This window comes from Humulus lupulus, chromosome 1 (assembly GCF_963169125.1).
Source record: "Humulus lupulus chromosome 1, drHumLupu1.1, whole genome shotgun sequence".
Taxonomy (NCBI): domain Eukaryota; kingdom Viridiplantae; phylum Streptophyta; class Magnoliopsida; order Rosales; family Cannabaceae; genus Humulus; species Humulus lupulus.
The window spans coordinates 24,833,235-24,849,953 of NC_084793.1; the positions used below are offsets into that span (position 1 = coordinate 24,833,235).

Here is a 16,719-nt window from a genome sequence, read left to right on the forward strand (position 1 = left end):
GGAGACGGATATCTGATGGGAGAGGGAGGATGTCTGACCGGAGAGGCGATCCTAGTGCCGTCTGGACGGACTAAATTTGGTGGGGGCCTCTCGGCCCTGCCAGCTTGATGGTTTCGCGCTGGGCGATCTGGACGAGGAACTGGACGCTCTTCGGGGATGGGCTGACGTCTCCGGATCTCCTCGGCCCTCCTTTGGGAATTTCCCCTATCTCTTCTGGGTGTCCTCGAGGAAGGCTGAGAGCTAGGGGTTGATGTCCTAACCGAACGGCTGTACTGCTGCGGTTCGGTCTGAGGCATTTCCCTGAAGTTCGCCTCTTGATGGCGTGATGAAGGGGTGGAGTTGGCTGCAGGGAGTCTACCCGAACGGCTATACCTGGATCGATTACTCTGGCGAGACTTAGGAGCCTCGCCTTGCCTCTCTCCAACGTTACCGTTGGTTGTGAGAGGGGGTAGTCGACTCAGAATATCCTGGATTTGCTGACCAGCTGCTGCTAGCTGGCTCCTCAGTTGAGCATTTTCCATCTCCACCGCAGTATAATAACCTGGATTCGGATTAGGCGGCCGGGGCGTCGAACTACCAGTATCGTCTTGGCTGGCCGGCTGCTTTCCTGGCCTTTGCTGGACTTCAGGAACTTGCTCCTCGGGGAGGGCAACATGGCGGGCCTCCTGCCCATCATGCTGTTCTGTCTCGTTGCCATGTTTGGATCGAGTGGTCACCATAGTTGTATGTTTGTGGTAGTACTAATTAGATTCGCTCTCAATGAAAGCACCAAACTGTTGACGCGGTTCTTCGGCAACAGGTAATTAAGAGAAGAAGAGAAAGAGATTAGTACTTAAAAGTAGAACCGCCGCAGATATGAAATCTTTGTGAGAAGAACTAGGTGACCCTAAACACGTTTTTTAAGTGGTTCGAAGGTTAAAATCCTTCTACTCCACTAGTCAATATTATTGATCTTTTCTGGGTAATTGGTTTACAAAATATATAGTTCTTACAAGACTATTTTTTCCAACCCCTATCAATTCCCAGGGTCTCCATATTTATAGGAGAAGGCACCTGGAAATTGGTAGGGAGGTCATCCCGTGACCTTACCATTTGTCATATCAAGTCTGTGATATTCATGATTACTTCCTAAACCTGACACACAAGTGTGGTCTAATCAGTATGGAAGGAGATAATGGGCCGCACGGCCCAACCCATCCGTGGGTGTCTGAATACGCACGTTCCTGCGGCATGTCCGAGAAGTCAGGGGGATATCGGACACGTGATGGCAGGATTATGCACGTTTATCTTGCGTGTTGACCTCCCATAGGGTCAGAGCTTCCTGAGAAGCTCGCTACCGGAGCAATCCATAACCCGAGCTGATCCTTCAGTGGTCGTCGGATGTTGTTCCCAGCTCCTGGAACAACAAGAAGGAGCAGGAAACTCCACCCCCTCAAGCTAGAAAGGGCCCGTCCTGAAGATAAAGCCTCTGGCCTGTGGGAGCCTCGGGCTAAATCATGTTTAGTCCGAGGATCGTCCTGCTAAACAGCCCGTGGGAAATCCAGGGCGTACAGATTTCTATTATTTTATTGATAATAAAATGAGATTACAAAGAATTTGAGTTTTAATTAGGACATAAAACCCCAACAATCAGATCATGCCCCTGTTACGATTTGCATAAAATAATTAGTATTTTTGTCCTCAGAACTTTGACAACTACCAAATTGTACCCCTTTAATTATAAAAATTCTTTTTAAATACATTTAAGTTTGAAAATATTTTTTTAAAAGAAAAACTAAATTGTTACAAATGAAAAAAAAAACATATTTCCTTCTTCTTCCTTCTTTATATATATTTTTCTAATTACTTTCTATTCTTTTATTTTTTGCCCAATATTTTTAATTAATTAAGTTTTATATATTTCTTATAAAATTAGTACATTTTAATTTATAATATTATATATATTTAATTTTTAAAATAATCATAGGGGAAAAATGAGAGAAAAAAAGTAATTAGAAAAATTAATAAAAAATAAGATAATATGTTTTTTTGACCGAAACAATTTAGTTTTTCTTTTAACAAATATTTTTAAATTTAAATGTATTTAAAATAAATTTTAAATAATTTTAGTCTTTTATTGAATTTTTTTAATATTTTTTCTTAAATTTTTTAAAATCTAATAGAAAAATAAGTTTTAAAATTTTTGGTAATCATCAAAATTTAGGGTTAAAAATACTAATTATTTTATCCAACTCATATCATAACAGAGGCACAATACGATATTATCAATAATTCATGAATATTTTAGGGTCATATTCTATTAGTGAAAATACTATTTATTCAAAAATGAATTATAATGGTACTCAGGTATCACACTCATGACAAATGTACGAGGGTCAAATATGTATATGTAATGATGAGATATTCCGTGTTTGACAAAATAAATAAGGATAAATGAATAAATGGGCCGAGGAAAATAATGGGCATATTTCGGCCTCATGGACGCTACAAGGTCCATCGAAGCCCATATTCAATTGGCGCCAAAAACCACAATCTCCCGCCATAGCTAAAAAGCTTTTCCCTTTCGTCATATCAGAAAAAGAACAAGAAACGGTTGAAAATGAAAATGGGGAAAGAGAAACAGTACTGGCTATTGAAGACGGAGCCAGGAGAGTGGTCATGGGACCACCAAGCCTCGAACGGTGGCCTGACCAAATGGGACGGTGTCAAGAACAAGCAGGCCCAGAAGCACCTCAAGTCAATGAAACTAGGCGACCTTTGCTTCTTCTACCACTCCGGAGCCAAGGCCCGCCGCGTCGTCGGCGTCGTCAAGGTCAGCCGTGAGTGGTACTCGGAGAAGGAAGAAGAAGACGACGTCGTTGTGGACGTGGAGGCGGTTGGGGAGATGAGGAGGCTTGTGGACTTGGGTGAGATGAAAAGAGATCCTGGTCTTGCCGGCTTTACTCTGTTTAGACAGCCTAGATTGTCAGTTGTACCGGTTTCCATGGATGTGTGGGAGAGGGTCTGTGAATTGGGTGGTGGGTTTGAGGGAGATGGTAAAGATGTCGACAATGGCGGTAGTGGTGATGATAACGGGGAAGTTAATTTAGAGAATTTGAATGCATAGAAGGTGTTTGTAGTTTTGTCTAGCTCAAGAAGAAAGTGTAAAATTTTGGCTTGATGTTAATGCTTGGTTTATTATAATTTACTAATGTTTTTTCTTTTGTTGTTGGGAATATTGGCTTATCGAAAAACATGTTAATTTATCAGATGACATTTTTTAAAAAGTAGAAAAATTAGCGAAAAACAGCATTTGATTACATGATTTGTTAATCTTATTGTATTTAATTAAAACTTTGTAACATTTTTTGAGTTGTAATTAAACAAAAAATTATAACACCAGATGTAAATTTTGTGACTCGAATATTTGCATTTTTTTTTGTATAATTTGTGAAATTTAATGCACAAGTTTCCTTCAATCGGGGGAAAAATAAAGAAAGCAAAACTCAAACAAAGATAGTTCTTAAGGGGTTTAAGTGTTTTTTTAATCGAGAAAAATGAATTTTAAAAGAAAATATCAAACTCATTTAAATAGTAAATTTTATATTTCCCTTCATTTTAAATATGTGACACACATAGTTTAATTAAAGATTATACGCTTTGGATTCAATGTCATTTTAATACAAGATATTTGCAGCGAAATAAACTAAAATATTACGTTTGTAACATTTAAGTACCTAAGTTATTTTTTTGCCGACAAAAATATTTTTTGTCAATATTTTGTTGCAAATGTTTATTTTGCTGCTAAGTTCACTACGTGATGTCAAATTTACTTATAATCTGGGTACTTTTGATGCAAATATCTCACAACTTAGTTACTTTTACCGCACATATATATTAAATTAGTTACTTTCACCACAAATATTTATTTAATTTGATATTTTCACCAACATGTCACAAACACATTTAACGGTTGGAATCGATGGCTGCAACAAAACATAGACAGAAAGTACTTTCGTCGACAAAAAAATAACTTAGGTATTTAAGTGCTACGTAATAATTTGAGTACTTTTGATACAAATATCCCTTTTAATACGAATTTGTTTTGTGCCAACAATTATATTTCATGTGCCAAAATTTACATTTAAGATGTACTAAGTAGAAAATAATGTGCTTGATTAAAAACATTTAGACTATTAGAGCATCTTTAATAGAGTGCCAAAATTAGTACAATGCTATATTTAACATATCTTACAAAAAATATAACTCCAACGGTGTTCCAAAAAGTGTGCTAAATTTGACACATGCTAAAAGTTATGCCAAATTTGGCACAAAATATAGCATGCATCAAATTTGGCTTATCAATAAATGCTACTTTTTTATTTAACATATTGTCACTAATTATTATAATTGAGTGGTTGACAATTAATGACCAACTATATATTATTTTTCATTTATTTTTTAATGACAAATTTCTTGGAGTACACAATTTGGATGATAAAAAATAATAAAAAATTAATTTTTGTATGTTCACAATAAATATTAAATGAATTATTGATTATTTTGTGTAAATTTGCATCTTGTGCATTGTAGCACAATTAATGCACAATTGTAAATATTGAGCAAAATATAACAATAACTCATTTTTTGTGCTCAATTTGATACAAAATTTACACATTGCATTAGAGACGGTCTTAGATTTTATTTCAATGGTCTATATAGATTAAAAGTAGAACTCATACATAAATTATAATATTATCGTGTACAATGATCGACCCAAAATGAATATGTTTTAAATATGTAAATCGCAAGCGCACGAATCGTATATATAGTATAAAGTTCATGTAAGCAAGAATGTCGAACCCAAATAAGTTGTCTAAAATAAAAAAGAAACTATTTTAAACAAAAATTAAATAAATTCTAACCTAGCTCTAAAAATTGATAAAATTTAATATCAAGAAAATAAAATAAAAGATTGAAAATAAAGCTATTTAAGAGAAGAAAAATAAATTAATTATGATTTGTAAATAAGTTGTAAAAGAAAGATTATTAAGATACTAAAATCCACAACATGTAAGTTTAATAATATTTATTAGTATATTGATTCCCAAGTTTCAGTGATAGTTAAAATAATTCAAACTATCATTTACAAATAGATTTATAATTTAAGCACAAATTACTTCTAAAAAGATAGAATTTTTCTTCATTTAAAAAAAATATATAATTTCAAAATATTTAATGCGAATCAACCAAATGAAACAATAAAAAATCAAATAATATTATTTATAAGACAAAACATAATATTTTTGTTCTAAGCATTAGATGTGTACAATTTAATGACACATCTTACACAAAGAATATTATGTTTTGTAAAATGAAGAACAAAGTCTAATATTATCTAATAATCCAAAATACAAAATATTAAGAGATGAAATACATATATAAAGAAGAAAAATCCATAATTTTTGTTGCATTACAAGGGAAATCAACATACAATCAACAAATACAATCAAGAAATTGCTTCATCGCGATCGTAATAATCTTATGAAAAAGATTAGAAGCACATAACTAAAATGCAAAACATATTAAAAAAGAAATACATACTTGGCACAAAATGGTCTTCCAAAAAAAAAGAAAAAATGTAGAAAAGATGATAGTTACTAAAAAATTATGTATCCAAAAATGGTATTGAAATTACATATTTATAGCTAAAATGAGAGTATTAAAATAATTAATTTAAATAAATTAAATGAATAATAATATAACAAGTAGAGATAAATTCCATGGTGCATGATAAATTTTGTAGTAAAATGTGTCGAAAAATTGGTTAAAAAATTAGCATTTGAGGGACAAAGGGACAAGAAGATAATGTGGGCTCAAGATGAAAAAGGTGCAGGCTGCTGGAGGCTTTGGGCAGCTGGGCCATAGTGTATCTGGGCCGAAGGGAGGCTTCGGGCCTGGGCTTGGTGGCAGGCCCAGGCGGAGGGGGAGCAGCTGGTGGGCCAGAGCAGGCTGCGTGGGCCTGGGGAGCTGGCTTCGGGCTGGGCTCTCCAAATCAGCTTTTTTTTTTCTTTTCAGATTTATCACATTTCTTTTCTTTAAGTTTTCATTTCTTTTTTATTATCATGCCACAAATCAATTATTTTCCTACAAAGATAAACTAAATTCAAATCACATATTTTCAATAATAATAATATATCATACATAAAATTCATAAAAAATATTAATTAAAATTTAATTTACTTTGACATTTAAATTAAATAAAATCATCTTTTTAACTTTTAATTTAACAACACTAATTTCAAATAATTAAACTACAACATATTACAACAAAATAGTTATAAAAACACATCAAAATCTATAAAATTAATACAAAACTAATAAATTCAAAATTATTTAAAGACTTAATAAATTACTTAAAAACTTAAAGGCTAAACAACAATTAGCATACAAAAATGTAGTAAAATAACTCTATTTTGTAGAGCTATCATAGAATATTAGCTGATTTCTATAACATAATCAAATTTTTTTAATACTTTTGGACAATTACAACTTTTGAAAACTTTTTTTGTTAATAAAGCAAACACCATGCTTTATCTTTTGAGGGGTTAATAAATTGAGAATCAAGATTAGAAAAACGACACCGTTCTTGGCCTTATTGGTCTCTTCCGAGTTCTTAGTTCAAGTAAGCTTATCAGAGATTTTGAATTGTAAGTCGTGCGAATGCAAATGCTAGCTCCAATACGACCTCGTTTTGGTGGTCTATTGAACCCGTCATGGTTCAACACCTTCAGAGGCCTCCGAGCTCTCTCTTCTTCTTCCTCCGCCTCTGCCAACCAGTCTCGTGGCGGTCTCCCTCGTTTCTTCTCTGAAGTTCTCCCCACTACCAAGGTATGTTTGTTCTCTATATTCCTCTCAGTTTATGTTCTTAATGGAAAAGTAAAAATGTTGACTTGAAATGCTGTCTTTCTGTTTGAGAAAATGTCTGTGAAAGACCCGAGCTCGTTGCTAAATATCGGTGGTGTGGGGAATAAAAAATCAAACTTGGGATATCTTTTCTGCGATTTATACGCTTCACGAATGTTGGTGTTCATTAATAGTTAAGCCTACTTTGATGAAAATTTGAAAATGAAATAGAAAATCAAGTTCATGATGTTTTCCATTAAAATGCAGGGTAGTGTTGTTCGCGTTCAAGGCGATGAATTCTGGCATATGACTAAAGTTTTAAGATTGGGCATCAGTGATAGGTACCCTTTACCCTTATTCCTCCTTAAATGAAAGTACTTTTGATAATACATGCGGGTTCAGTTCAAATACTTGTGATTATTTTTATAATATGTGCAAGGGTAGAGCTCTTCAACGGGAAAGGAGAGTTAATAGAAGGCTGCATTGAGAGGATTGACCGCTATGGGATTGATTTTGTAGCATTGGAAGATCCCAAGTTTCTTCTTTCACAGAACACACAGTGGCATGTATTTGCAGCCTTTGGTAAGTTTACAACCATTTTCAGCTGAATTAGTTCGTATAAATGTTTCTATACATTGCTTAGGATACCATGCTCATAGGCTAAAAGATGATTATGTATAGGGTCTCTAAAGGGCGGTCGAGCAGACTGGCTTGTTGAGAAATGCACGGTATGTGTAAAATGATTGTCCATTTACTATCTAACTAGTAGTCTGTTTTTATTCACGTGGATCTAATTTCTCTTATTTTCAATCCTTTATTTAGGAGCTGGGTGCCAGCAGTGTAACCCCGCTGCTGACAGAGCGTTCTTCGTCTATCTCTGAAAATCGGGTGGACAGATTGCAGCGTGTAGTTTTAGCAGCAACTAAACAATGTAAATGTCAACTGCTTTCATATTGGTTAATGTTCTGTTAAAATTCTTTTGACTCTTCTTTTTCTCTCTTAATATGATAACATCTACGACAGGTCAACGGCTACATGAGATGATTTTGAATCCTCCTATGAAGATTGAGGACCTTCTACCTACAGTGAGTTTTACTCTGCACTTTCTTATATTGTTATGCCCCCTAAAAGTCTGGGATTCTATCTAGAAAAGTCCAATGGGGACATTTAATTTCATATATAATGACATAGCGTGTAACTGCTTCTCATACATCTAAGATGGAGATTTCGTAATGTTTAACTAAATTATGTTGGTTCCAACTTCATTGGGTCTTTGTTCATACATATATCCTTGATTGTCAAATGTTTGGTATTAATGGTTCCCCTCTTGCAAAATATTAATATAATATTTGTCATTTAATAAAAACAATTATATTTTTTAATCTACCGTGCTATCCATGCTTGGTTAAACTTAAATGTTACAATTTTATTTTTTAGGTTTCCCAGTCAACGCTATCTTTTGTAGCGGCAGCAGAAGCCACTCCTCTTGTTAGTGCATTGACCACTTTGAGTGTACAGCCAAGCGGACTGATCATAGTTGGATCAGAAGGGGGTTGGTGTATACTAAACTTATTGGTTATGTTATTTTTCTCTATTCTGCCAATGTGAAATAATCTCAATCTTTTCTTAGACATGTATGTGTTGTTTTTGTTTTAATGACTTTCAGATTTCACAGAGAAAGAGTTGAACATGATAACAGGATCAGGTGCCTCAGCAGTAGGTCTTGGGCCTCATCGCCTGCGTGTTGAAACAGCAACAATGGCACTTTTAGCAACCTTAATGCTATGGTCTGATTCTCAGCAAACAGTTGATTCTTGATCTCTACAAGGCAAAAAGCCTCCATTACGTTGCTCCTTTCTATTCTTTTGTATGTGTCGTGTCTCTTATTTCTCTTGTTATTACAGTATATTACCTAGGTAAGGATTTTGAAAATTTGGACCAGTAATTACTACCAAAATCATTGTCTAGTAGTAACCATCGTCTCCTCCTCCTGTCACATTGATTATTTTAGATTGGCTACACTTAAAGTTTCATCCTCATTTTATATTCCATTCAATGTTTATGGAAGATATATATTTATTAATTGGTGCTTCTTGAGGCAGGTTGGGACTTGTGCAGGTCTCATTTTTATTGTCCATCATTCCTCACCGACTTTTGGAGGCAAAAGGGTAACAATCTTTACTAGGGTAGGTTTTTCTCATTGCGTTTGTATTTGTCAAACTATTATGCTTATACCCCTTTTAATATTAATGAATGAGAACTGAGAGATAAAGACATTGAAATAAGTAAAGAAGCTCAAGACCATCCCCAAATGCTAATCTCAATGCTAAATTTAGTACAAAAAGTGACTAAATATTATATTTGACACAATTATTAGCATTGTGCTTTAATGCATAAATATTACATGTAATGCTATTTGGAAATTATACTATTAAAAGTTCATAATATTGAAGAAATGCACAATATATTTGATTAAATTTGAGTTTTAAATAAATAAATATAAATACAAATAATTAATTGGTCAACTTTATTGAGTATTTATAAATGTATAAAATTTATTGTTGTGTCAATTGCACACACTTTATAGCATATACAAAATTTAGTACACTTTTAGTATTGTATTGAGGGATTTTTTCCCCCTTAAAATATAGCATTGCATCACATATGCTAACTTTGTTTTTTTCATAAACACTAATATATTGGAAAATCAACTAATTTGAAAAATATGAGAGTTTTTTTTCTCCCACAATGCATGGAGAATAAAGACTTTGTAAAAGTGAAAGTCATATATTTATATATACTAGATGCAAGCAACGTGTAATATGCACATTTGCTTAGTTTTATTTATAGAATTTATTAATTATTTTTATTAAATTTATATTAATGTCATATAAATTTCAAATAAATATCATATTTTAATTAAATTATTTATTTATTTTTGTTTAAGTTTATGTTTGTTCTAGATTTTGAATTTGGGAGTGACAACAAGAGATTATATATTATATGTTTAATGTAATATTAAATATTATATGCGGATTTTAGATTTAAGTTTCTTGCTAATTTTTTTTTAAGAAAAGCAGTTTGTTGCTAATTCAAATTAGATTATATTATATGTTTAATATGATATTATTCTAATAAGTGAGTTTAAGTTTAATTAAATTTTATTTAAGTTATAAAACATATGATTGTATTATTTTAAAATAATTATCATTGTAAAATATCTCAAAAATATCATATTTTAATTTGTTTAGTTATTTATTATTTTAAAATAATTATCATTGTAAAATATCTGAAATTTTTTCTATTTTAATTTGTTTAATTATTTATTATTTTTAAATAATTATTATTGTAAAATATCTAAAAAAATATCTTATTTTAATTATTTATTATTTTTAAATAATTATCATTGTAAAATATCTCAAAAATATTATATTTTAATTTTTTTAATTATTTATTTTATTTTATTTGAGTTTAAGTGTTTACAAACTACTGTTAAATATAAGAATATTCTATTAAAGTTAATGGAAAAAAATAAAAAACTGTTAAAATCAAGAATTTTCGTTAGGGCTGAGCATAAGATCCGAAAAACCGTGTACACCGACCTACCGAACACCGAAAAAACCAAAACCGTTTAAACCGAAAACCGAAAAAATCGCCGACGGTGCAAACCGCCACTGTTCGGTCGGTTTGGAAATTTTGGGTGAACCGACCAATAAAACCGAAACCGACCGAACACAATAAAATAATAATATAATATTATATAATTATTAATTATTAAAATTTTTAATAATAATAAAAAAAAAACTTAGGGCACTTGTAAATATAATTATGTTCTATATATTTATGTTTTAAAAACACACAAAAATGGATTCTAACAATCCAAAATTTTTAATTTTTTAACTAAAACTTTAAAAAAAAATAAAAATAAAAATAAAAATAAAAATAAAAATAATCAATTCGGTTTGGTCGATTTAACCGACCAAACCGCGGTCCAAAACGGTTGGTTTTTTTTTTTAAACTGGTTTGGTTCGGTTGGTTTTCGGATTGCACCAATCCGAACCGAAAACCGAATTCTGGATTTTTTTTTGTGAAAAAATCGCCCAAACCGACCGATGCTCACCCCTAATTTTCGTTATCTACACACTTATTATATAGAAGAGCCAATTAAAAAAAAAAAACCATATATACTATGAATTTCCTATCTTTTTCATTTTTCCTTTGACTGTCATTTGTTAAAATCCGTTTGCACATTTTTCTTTGAAAGTGAGTGACTATACCAAAACATTTTGGTTTTTCCATTTTTATCAAAGGAAAAGTAAATAGTTATATGGCACATTTCTAAGGAATACAAAGCTGAGATGTTAACTTGTATGGTCTTGGAACTTGGAAAGGATACAAATCACAACACATTAGGCCAACTCCAATGGGAGTTGCCTTTGCTAGTGCTTGTCAGAATTGGTCAAAGAAGGGAAAAAAAAACTGATGTGGAGAAGTTGAAGTTTGGCAACGTTGCCCAGCAGTGGCAACGTTGCCTTCAAATTTTTTTTTTTTTTTTATTTGATTGGTTGAATTTTGATGTGATAGTTTAAGCCACCCTTACCATTGGAGTTGGCCTTACAATGACTGGCAGGTGAGTTTGACTTTGTACGTTTTCTGAATTATAAGGACCACTAATTTTAAGACTAGAAAAGAAGAGAAGTAACACAGCAAAATAAGGGGTTGTCTTTCTCTAATTCAATTTCAATCCAACATCTTGATTTTATATTTATATTTTAAACAATTCTCTTTCCCTGATTTTTTTTTAGAGTTTTGGTTGGATTTTCAAATCAAATGTGGCAATGTCAAATTCAAGAGGATAATACAAAATTGTTATTTTTATAAATGGAGGCTTTTCATTAGGTACTATTGTATTACTAATTGAAGAAATTTCAAATTCCCAATTAAAATAAGGATATTGGTGATATAAATACATAAGTTCATGTTTTTGTTATACTTAAATAAATAATTTATTTTTTTGACGGCATAAATACTTAATGTTATTTTTTGTTGCAATGGTTACTTTATTATTTTAATAGGAAAATACTAAAATTCTTCAATATTGATATTGACAGCATAAATATATAAATTATGTAACTTTTAATTTTTGTAACAAAAAAAATAAAAAAAATTAGTTAAATTTTTTTTTATTATTTATGCTACAAATATTAAAAGTTAAGTATTTAAGTCATAACTTATGTATTTATGCCACTAATACCCCAAATTAAAAAGTTTGGTATTTTATTGTTAACGAAAAAAATAACAATTACAATAAAAAATAAACGTTAAGTATTTATGCCGTCAAAAAAATAAATTAGGTATTTAAGTATAATAAGAGCGTGAATTTAAGTATTTAGGCCTCTATTTTCCTATTAAAATATGATAGCTGACATTATTATCAACATGTTAGTCCCATCTCTTCAAAGCTTTTTGTAAAAATACCATATAATGTGATCTTATAAGTTCAATTTTATCAAGCTAAACTGAACTTTTTAAAGTATTTTATTAGGATATTTTTATTATCACACTTTTTTGCTCTCCTCGCTCATTTTCTAATTACACACACTAGGAATTTAAGAATTGGAAAGAAAAAAAATTCACACATTTTTTTTTAAGTTTTGACAAGTACAAAATTACCCCTTAAAAGAAATACTATAAAACTTCCTTCTCCATCTATTAACAGTATTATTTATGTTTCCTCTAATTTTTTTAATTACACGTTGTATTCTTGTGTGTTTATACTTATTCATTCATGCTTATCATTATGATTTCTTACCTATTGAACAAAAATCACGTGGGATAAAACAAAATGATAAAGTGAAGAGATATCAAATCTTATATTTTTAATTTTTTTTTAAAAATTGAATTAATTTATTACAAATTAGTCGTTGGGAAAGGCAAGGTTTGAAATTGCTTTTATATAGTATTCAACAACATCATCTTACTGCCAACCAATTTTTTCAACGAAAAGCGTGCCACATTAAGTGTTGAATAAGAACTAATAAGACGCTGCCCAGTTTTAATGTGTACATTATTACCATTTAATTTATGTAAAATTACTAAATTACCCTTAATTTACATTCTAAATAACAAAAACCCCTTTGGATAGGACCACATTTTTAATGTGGAGAATTTTCTAGTTCTCAACTTTTTATTTTTATTTTTTATGTTCGTGTGAAAAGTACAATTTTTGTATGATTTTCTTTCCTTTCTTTTCATTAGCCACATGATATTCCATATGTTGTTTCTATCAACTTCATAAATTGTAATGAAGATGTCTCCTAACAGAATATATATTTCTTTTTATATAACTTCATTAATTTCATGTTATTTCCTAGTAGTATATGGCACATCATTTAATTAAAATTAAAATTAGACTATAAAATTTGGTTTAGTTGATATGTATAAGGAAGGAACCTTGGAGTTTGGAAAATGAATATCAGCATGACTTTTCTCATGGAAATTTTTGAGAATTGGCAAAGTAATTTTTGAATTATTTCTTTAGTAATTAGGTCCTTGAATTTAATATGATTAGTTGTTATTATTATTATTATTATTTTGACAATTATAAATTTTTTTGAAGGAGTGCACCCAAAAACTATAGTGCAAATTTACAAAAAAATTTTAAAAAAATCAAGAAGCAAAATCAACAAAAATTTATTACAAATTTAATATAATACATAGTTAGTTGCGACTATTTATAATTTCAATTACTTAAATACTACCAAATTAATTACTTCTCTATTCTTTTCTCTAAAATATATCATCAAAATTTTATTTTTTATTTTATGTCTTCTAATTTATAAACATCAATCATTATTATTCATTCTAAATATAAAATAATGAGGAGAGATGAGACCAAAATTGCTAAAAAAAAGTTTAGAGAATATTTTATAAATTTGGAGAAATTATAGAAGCATTATTATGTAAAAAATATGTAATATTATATTTTAGTGAATGCATTAGAGTTGTATTTTAAAAATAGATCTTCTATATATATATATATATATTTTACATAAATCATTCCGAATGCTTTAAGAAAAAAAAATTAAAAACTATTTTGCAGAAGGTCAAATAAAAAGAGGCAATGGCAAAAGTGTGGTTTTGTGAGGAAAAGGGGGGCAAAATGGGAAAGGGAGGGCCAATAAAAGCGCTTCAGGAAAGAGTATAGTAAGCAGGCAAAGAATTCAATTTAATTGAATTGAGGGCTATATATATATATATATATATATTCTTGAGTAACGGACTGTCATGGCCTCCTAACTCTACCAATTCTATCACAACCACTCGTACTGTTACCACTACTCTTCTTCTTCTTCTTCTTCTTCTTCTGTTAATTTTCAGATCTCTGTATAATTAATCAATGGTGAACCAGCTGGAGAACCTGGTGGAGTCGATCAAATCGAAGGTGAGAGCTTTTAAGTCGAAGAGTAAGCCGAAGAAGAGTTACGTTAAGATGGACAAGAGCTCAAGCGTCAAGGTCGAGATCCGCAGCAGAAAAGCCAGAAAACTCATCGACAAGACTCTCAAGGTCGCCGATCGTCCCGGCAAGCGCACCGTTAATTGAATAATTATACATTTTTATGTATATATATATATTATATGTATGTGTTTTTGTTTTTTATATTATATATATATGTATACATGATATAAGACGTCGTCGTTTCTAACGAGATTCGATTGAGTCACTTCATCTCTTTTCAATTTTTGTATTGTGGCGATCCGATTCTGTGTTTCTGCCATTTTATGTTTCTCTCTGTGCTGAGATCATTAAGCCTTTGAAACCGTTTCGGAACTGTGCCAAAAAAATTGCACTGCTTCTTCTTCTTCTTCTTTTTTTTTTTTTTTTCAATTAATAGTAATAATTTCAGTGGTTGTTCTTGGATTTTTCTTTTATTTGATTATATATATTTATATATGTGTGTGTTTATGGGATTGGGTCCGCGATTTTGGGAGACGGGAAAGATTACGAGTTTCGCTGAAGAAATATTCAGAATTCAGATACAGTAGTGCTTACGTTAGAGGAATGATGAGCCAATTAATTAGTATATTATTATATTTAATTAATCATTATAATATACGGTGATTACCGACCAAAAGTTAGTGAGATTTGTTTTAATTGTTAATTACGTGTAGAAATTGAGATTTTTGACTTATATATATACCGAAAAGTCATTTCTCCTTTGAATTGAATTATTAATCTTAACATGAAGAGAATGATGAGAAGGAAATAATGTTCATTAGTTATAAGTTTTTTGAGTTTTTTTTTAAACTTTTCTACAAACAATAAAATTAAATCCATAAATAGTTTATTTGATATTTTCGTAAATCATTTATAAAAAAAAATTAAATAAAAGAAAGAGTGGCTGTAATAAAAATACAGTTTAGTACGTTCAAAATTCTGCTGCGACAAAATACATTAATTGTCGTGAAAAAAAATTTGTTGTCCCTAATTTTCTATCTCCTTTATGTCCCACTAATTATTGTATGTCCCACCAATTATTGTAAGACACATCATCTATTTATAGTATTAATATAATTAGAAAAAGAGAAAGTTATAAATAATTTAAATATATATTAAATAAATAAATAAGATGTCTTAAATTAATTGGTGGGATATAGAGGGGATAGAAAATTGAAATAGCAGTTTTTTTCCGTCATTTGAAATTTTATTATTATATATATTTTTTTGGTTGAAGAAAATGAGTGTGAAAAGTTAGTAAAAGTTTGAATTAGTATATGAGAGGCTATATTATAGGATCATCAATATAAGCCGACTCAAGATTTTTACGACCTCAAGCCTATAATACCTATCTTTTTAAAATTTTGGACTTGTGACTAATTTGTTGTATTGTGTTTTTGTTAACTAGTGTCGAATATGAGTAGATTGGAGAAAAGACCATTGAAGATATATACAAGTATCAAATACCAATACACATGGAAGTGGTATGGTACTACATACTATATATATATATACACTCAAATAACATCATGATCAAGTGATGATCTTTCTCATATATATATATATAAAATTGTTTATAATTTTAATAAAAATTAGTTTACTTTTTTTTCTAATATATATAATAGAATAAATTATAATTATATAGTATATATATTTATATTAATAATTTTTACATATATATATGATATATAAACACAACATTGATATATATATTTACATACATGACATATATATAAAATATAATAATATTTAAAAAGAAATTAATAATAGAAATAAAATAAGAATAGAAAAAATCATAATGTACATATACATACAGCAACTATTTTTAGTTTCTAATGTATCTCACAATATCATTTGGTGAATTTGATGAAGAAAAAAAGCTCTAATCACTTGATAAAAAAACTATCATACAAATTTATAAGATAAAAAAACATAATATATGTCTTTATTATTTTTAAATAATTATAATTTAATTATTTAAATTGTCATAAAATATCTTAAAAATATATTTTTTCAATTAATTAATTTTCATTTAAGTTTATGTTTAATATAATATTAAGTTTAAATTTAATTAAATTTTAATTAAGTTATAAAATATATGATTTTATTATTTTTAAATAAATATCATTATAAAATATCTCAAAATATCATATTTTAATTTGTTTGATTATTTATTTATTTAATTTTATGTAAGTTTAAGTCATGTCTACAATCTACCGTTAAATATAAGAATATTTCGTTAAAATTAACGGAAAAAAATAAAAAAAACTATTAAAATAAAAAATTTCCGTTATTTACACATTTAAAAAAATATATAAATATATATATATATTCTC

At 29.8% G+C, this 16,719-nt stretch overlaps 3 protein-coding genes across 3 annotated transcripts; all 3 read left to right on the plus strand.

Moving 5' to 3' along the window:
* Window positions 1–2,538: 2,538 nt before the first annotated feature.
* On the plus strand, window positions 2,539–3,203 carry LOC133789304 (uncharacterized). The gene has a single exon (XM_062227116.1). The coding sequence runs from the start codon at window positions 2,600–2,602 to the stop codon at window positions 3,104–3,106; it is 507 nt and encodes a 168-aa protein (XP_062083100.1). The 5' UTR covers window positions 2,539–2,599; the 3' UTR covers window positions 3,107–3,203.
* A 3,426-nt stretch (window positions 3,204–6,629) lies between these two features.
* LOC133789314 (uncharacterized) lies at window positions 6,630–8,968 on the plus strand. The gene is made up of 8 exons (XM_062227129.1): window positions 6,630–6,870; window positions 7,153–7,226; window positions 7,325–7,467; window positions 7,567–7,613; window positions 7,708–7,816; window positions 7,909–7,970; window positions 8,323–8,437; window positions 8,552–8,968. Exons 1-8 carry the CDS (start codon window positions 6,703–6,705, stop codon window positions 8,701–8,703), a joined length of 870 nt encoding a protein of 289 aa, XP_062083113.1. The 5' UTR covers window positions 6,630–6,702; the 3' UTR covers window positions 8,704–8,968.
* A 5,148-nt stretch (window positions 8,969–14,116) lies between these two features.
* Window positions 14,117–14,806, plus strand: LOC133789318 (uncharacterized). Its single transcript, XM_062227144.1, has one exon. It carries the CDS (start codon window positions 14,285–14,287, stop codon window positions 14,486–14,488), a length of 204 nt encoding a protein of 67 aa, XP_062083128.1. The 5' UTR covers window positions 14,117–14,284; the 3' UTR covers window positions 14,489–14,806.
* The last annotated feature ends 1,913 nt before the right edge of the window (window positions 14,807–16,719 follow it).